This window comes from Magnolia sinica, chromosome 4, assembly GCF_029962835.1.
Source record: "Magnolia sinica isolate HGM2019 chromosome 4, MsV1, whole genome shotgun sequence".
Taxonomy (NCBI): domain Eukaryota; kingdom Viridiplantae; phylum Streptophyta; class Magnoliopsida; order Magnoliales; family Magnoliaceae; genus Magnolia; species Magnolia sinica.
Genome location: NC_080576.1, coordinates 4,997,646 through 5,003,394, shown reverse-complemented (window position 1 = coordinate 5,003,394; position 5,749 = coordinate 4,997,646). Strand labels below are relative to the sequence as shown.

General features: G+C 45.7%; 1 protein-coding gene across 1 annotated transcript; it reads right to left on the bottom strand.

Annotated features, from left to right (window-relative positions):
* Positions 1–228: 228 nt before the first annotated feature.
* On the bottom strand, positions 229–4,569 carry LOC131242224 (polyphenol oxidase, chloroplastic-like). The gene is made up of 2 exons (XM_058240739.1): positions 3,334–4,569; positions 229–1,213 (listed from the first exon to the last, which is right to left on the bottom strand). The coding sequence occupies exons 1-2, from the start codon at positions 4,552–4,554 to the stop codon at positions 647–649; spliced, it is 1,788 nt and encodes a 595-aa protein (XP_058096722.1). The 5' UTR covers positions 4,555–4,569; the 3' UTR covers positions 229–646.
* Positions 4,570–5,749: the final 1,180 nt, after the last annotated feature.

Sequence of the window (5,749 nt, the reverse complement as noted above, 5' to 3'; positions counted from 1 at the left end):
TTAGGTTTAGCTGAGCAAGTTGACTGTGATGTAAAAATCATTCTTGTCCAGTCATTGGGCTGACTATACTTGTATTTTAGAAGTTATTCACCAGGTGGACCATAACTCATCGTCCAGCCAGCTGGAATAAGCATCTTTCTTATGTAACTTGCCCTGATTAGTAACCGGACGAGATTTTGGTAACAAAGCTCGGAGGAGAAAAACACATCACAAAGGCTCATCCAATATTTATTATTAGAAAATGTAAGCAGACATGACAACTTGCATATGGTACTGTCTGCAGGGCATTCCTGCAGTACGGTCACATAAGCTCATACACATACATACACATACACACCAACACAGCCCTATGAAAAACAGATCGTAATATCAACCAGCTATTGTCGACTCGTCCAAATCAGCTTGAACTCTTGTTCAGTGCTACGGTTCATGCATGATGGAAATTAAAGGGCGACTGTCCTGATGCTTGGCCAGTCTCAACTCGACTCAGGACCAAATGAGTCAATCCGAGTCACCGAGTCATGAATCTTTAAGTCAAGCTCTTTATTACTGACGTAACCTTAATCTTACCACAACGATAGTAATCAAAGGGAAGTGGGAGTGAGATGGTGGGTCCCATTCCCACTACAGTCGCAAGTAGTCTTATCTAAGCCGTCCAATCAGTCTTGATAAGATCGATGTGGATCCCGCCAATGTTGACTTCCCCGACTTTTGGGACCAAGCTCACAACCACTTTCTCTGAGCCTTCAGCATCAATATCTTCTATCAACTTCGATATACCCAACTTCAGGCTGAATTTATTTTTCTCTGCATCACCCTTTTTATGAATATGGAAGTGGGGCAGTTTCATAAAGCTCCCTGCAGACTCTCCTGGGTCAGGTCCCACAAAATCCCCTCCATAAGGGGCTGCCACGTACACCTCAAACGTGACGGGTCCATTGTGGGGGATCTCTATGCCGTCAATCACGAGGACCTCCACCTCATCCTCTTTCTCGCTCACGGTTCGGGACTTCTTGGGCCTCTGCACAAGGGCCCGAATGGTCGAATCCAGGGGTCTTGGGTCGGGTCCGAACTCGGATACCTGGACCAACGAGACTCTGGATCTGGGTTTGGCCTTGGCCTTCTGCTCTTTCTTGATGCTGCTATTAGCCCATGGAAGTTCCACGTCTTCATAGGTGTACCGGAGTTTCTGCGGATTGAGACAGTCTTCCACCTGTTGCGCTCATTTGTTAGTCAATGCATGAATTACACATACAACTAGTTGGACGGGTAGCGGATAAACATAAATATATCAAGTGGGTACAACATGGGTCATGATGAATATCTTATGCAAATATCAGTGACTGGTTCACTCACCATGTGGGCCACACCGTCTAAAATAATGGGCAACTGACAATCTAATTTAAATTATATTTGTGGACCACAAGATAAGTGGGATGGTTTTATTTTTACCCAGGACCTTTATGATGGGACAAACCTTTTGGAAAGATTGAATGTGGTGCAAACATGACACGTCAGCAATTATACACTGATTTTGTTTTTAGATCTTCTGATTAAAATTTATGTTTTTGCTGGCCATGGTTGGAGGTTCGTAGCCCTTAACCTGACACGTGGCTGATCAGGAAGTGAATCTGATCCATCCATATAGTGAGTCCTATTCAAAGATTGATTGTGGTTGAAAATTTCACCTAGATACCAGCGGTCAGATTCTCCTGTTGCATCCAATTTCATCACAACCATCTATTTTAAGGCCATTGTGGACATAGATACGAGTGCTAGGCCATTCACGGTTATCCATACCTCAAGTGGTAGACTGAGTGGCAGATACCTCGTTTCAACACATGAGGTCTTGGTATCCATCCCTAGTGGGGGTGGCTAACAGTGAAGTGTGAGCTGACAGTGGGGTGTACTAACAAGCCAACAAAAAAATTCAGAAAAAAAAAAAGCGCACACACATGGACAGTCATGGTAAGTGCCCATTAAATAGACACTGACGACTGGACGTGCCGCATCATGTGGGATGAGTTTCAGTGTATGCAAATCAAACGGGTCACCATGATGGACGGAGATTGGGTATTTACCCCCGCCCGTCAACAGGGGGCCACCGAGATGTATGGTGTTTTATTTACACCATCCATCCATTTTTTTCATATCATTTAAAGATAAGTAACCAATGCACATTAAGGGCCCGTTTGGATACCAACAAATAAGTTACTTTTTCTACTTGATGCAGTTGATAAAATAGCTTATTTGAGATAAGTAAGTTTGGTTTTAAAAGTGCTTAATCACTTCAGCTTAATAAGTAGAAATCAAGACAAGCTAGTTGAGCATAAGTAACTTATCTTAACTAATTTACTAACTTACTGTCCAAACGCCCCCCTGAATGTCAGCTTTAGTCAATAACATGTAACCGTGAAAATTTTCAGACAATACCTCTGGCCTAAAAAGCAGGCATTAATACCGGGCCACCAAACACATATGGGGCCATAAGAGGAATGGCCTAGATCTGTGGACATCGGCACATGAGATGTAATACACTACCCACAGCACCCTACCTCGGTGGAGCCCCCTCTGTTGTGTGCGTGACTGTGACATCTACACCGTCCATCAGGTTAGCCCTTACATTTTATATCCACGGAATAAAAATCAGCTCATCCACACTCAGGTAGGCTACAGTACAAAAAACAAAGGAATGAGAGGCCAACACTAGGGTTTTGTTTGAAGCCCACCATGGTGTTTAGTTTTCATCCAACCATTCAATCTGGCAGATACTCCGAAAACTAGCCTGATCTGAACCTTGAACAGGTCTCAGTGAGGGATCTTAGAAATTTTAAGCATAATCTCACATTGATTCCCATCCAGTGGCCCATCTGAGTTTTAGATCAGGCTCATTGTCGGGATGTAATTGAGATGGTGCAACAGATGTACAGAATGGTACAGAATGGATGTAACATTCACAAAAACAAGGGCCCCACCGGGAGCAGGTTGTTTTTCAGTAGAGTGTCTCAATTGGTTCGAGTATAGTCGATTAACTCGCTCGACTTTCATGAATACTGAACATACTACAAATATTGTAGAGTCTCGGTGAGCAGTGTCGAGAGTTTTGCCGAGTTAAATAGAGTTTTTCCGAGTTTACTTCTAGATTCGTCGAGTTGAGACGAGCCAACTGAGTCTTGAACGACTCATGACCCAATCCGGTAATTTCGAGCCGAATCGGCGGGTTTTTTTTTTTTTTTTTTTTTTTAAAATAAATTTTTTTATAATTTATTTTAATCCTGAGTATTCAAATATAGACTTTGCGGGAGAGAGAGGAGGGGAGTTGCGCATTTTTACCTTGACTTTGACCAACTGTTTGTTCTCGTCGTAGAAGATGAAGGATGAGTTGAGCCAGTCGGTATCGTTGAAGTCGACCTGGTTTCCTCGCCTCTGCCTATAGATGTGCCACATCCTGTCCACGTTCGAATGGTGGCAGTAGAAAAGTGGGTCGTAACCCGCCGTGGAGAAGTTGCCCATGTTCGAGTTTGGAAACTCGGACAGCCCTACGAACTGGTGCATCGCGTTATGTATCGTCTCAATCCGCCCCATCGTCTTTCCCATGGAGGCCTCCTCCCCTGCCCTCACCCGATCTCCCAAGAACAGCTCCGGCAGCGGCAGAGACTCCCTAAATGTCTTGTTCATCTCATTCAGGTTCTTCCTCTTCAGTTCATCGTCGGTGTGCGGGCTCTCAGTTGTAGGGCTGTATTGGTAGTCCAGCACCTTCGATAGGTTAGCCGGGTTGCGCAACTCGTCGTTGAGCGGCCCCTCTTTTAGAAAAATGGGCGGGATCGTCATTCCGTCAGGCGAGTCCCAGTTCCAGAATGGGAGGGCGAATGTCTCGTCACCGATCAGCTTCCCGAGGATCCTCTCATGGAAGTGGATGTAGTAGCGGTGCCACGGCAGGAAAATCCAGTTGAAGTGGACTTGCATCGGGACGTCGAACCCCACCTGGTCGTACGCTTCATTGCAGTACTGGCAGTGCACCTTGGCCTGCTGCTCCAAGCTCCAAGGGTCGGATGAATCGAGCGCTCTCATGCGTTTATAGGCTTCCTTGTACTTGGCCAGGTCATCACCATCCAACAGGTGTGCGGGTTTCCTAATGCGCAGTGGCGTGGAAGATGACGGGAACTTGTAATCGACGATCTTGCTGTTGTCGGTGTAAGGCGGGCAGCACTTAACCGGTGACGGGTCCTCTTCTGATCCAGCATTGGCGGTGTGGCACTTGGATAGGTCTGGTGGTTGTAACGGAGCAGCGAAGGCGGTATTCTTGCGGCTGAGGTTGGCAGCACCATACAGACCTCCCAACGTTCCAAGGAGAACATTTCTTCTGTCCAACCTCAGAATGGATTCTTTGTCGCCACCATTATCACATGCACTAGCATTAGTAGCATTAGTACTAGCGCCAGAGGCTGAGGGAGAAAAGTAAGTGGCTGCTCGAACAGCTTTTCGAGGGTGGCGGGAATGGTGGTGGTGGAAGGGAGAGGCTGTGGTTGCAAGAAATGAGAGGGACGACGACATGATTGGGGTCTTAGTACTTAGTGTTGCTTTGTTGAGGAGGAGAGTGACCGACTCCTCTCTTATATAGAGAAAAAGGCCGAGAGGGGGTTTATCACTTCGAGTTACTGCATGCATGACCGCTCCTGCACATGCGTGAATATCACGCACATGCACTCAATCATAATACACGTGTTACATATTTTACAACTATTGGAAATTGGGATTGAACGCCTACCACCGTAAACTTCGTGAGGTTCATGGAAGTTTTGGATCAAGCTGATATTTGTATTTTTCCCGGTGAATGTCTAACAGATTGGATGGCAAATAAACATCACTGGATGCTCCTTTCAATGGTTGTATATTAAATCACAGCGGTTTAGTACGATGCACCTAAGGTTTAGGTCCGCTTATTTTTTAGTTAATGCTTAAAAGGACAAGCCTGCCAAAAGGGATGGCATGGATGTGACCCCACAGTAAAAGCCGTACTATATTAGTTGAGGCCAGGGCCGCGCGTCCACATGGAACTCCGTAATCAAGTCATGTCAGGACCGAGCTTGCGTTGCTATGGGCAGCCGTACTCAATCCACATCCCAATTACATCACTCGCGTTCCATTGCTTTAACGGATGCAATCCGGTGCACCTCTGCCCTCACCCAAGAAGTTACAATTCTTACCGTGGCCCACCCTTATATGTGTATACTATATCCATGTCCATATGTTTTTTAGGACTATTCTAGGGCATGGTCCCAAAAATGAAGCAGATTCAATTCTGAGGTGGACCATATCATAGGAAACAGTGGTGATTGACCACAATTATTGGGCAACATAAATTTTGGATCAAGCTACCTGTTATTTATTTTCCACTGTGTTCGGGTCTTTGCGACCTTCTAACAGGATGAATGGTAGAGCATACAACCACATCCATATGAGATTTGGGTCTCTCTTATTTTCGGCTTCACGATTCGGCCAAAAGGATGGACTTTGTGAGTAAGAATACATACATCAAGGTGGGCCATCCATAAGGGCTGCACCTAATCCGCCCCTTGCTTTACTTGCTTTTTCTCCGCAACTGTCTCTTCCATTGGCTATTTCATAATTGATGATCGATTCCCCACATGCCCAAGTCCGGCTTATCTTCCATTCACCAACTCAACGGACCGAATTGCATGTGACCCCGCCACCGGAAGTCATGTGGGGCCAACAGAGATGCTTGTGA

Bases quoted from the DNA above. Each gene is read 5' to 3' on its own strand.
- LOC131242224 (XM_058240739.1), bottom strand. From the start codon at position 4,554: ATGTCGTCGTCCCTCTCATTTCTTGCAACCACAGCCTCTCCCTTCCAC. The intron at 1,214-3,333 runs GTAAAAATGCGC...TGAGCGCAACAG, and splicing joins AACAGTTGGTCAAAGTCAAG to GTGGAAGACTGTCTCAATCC.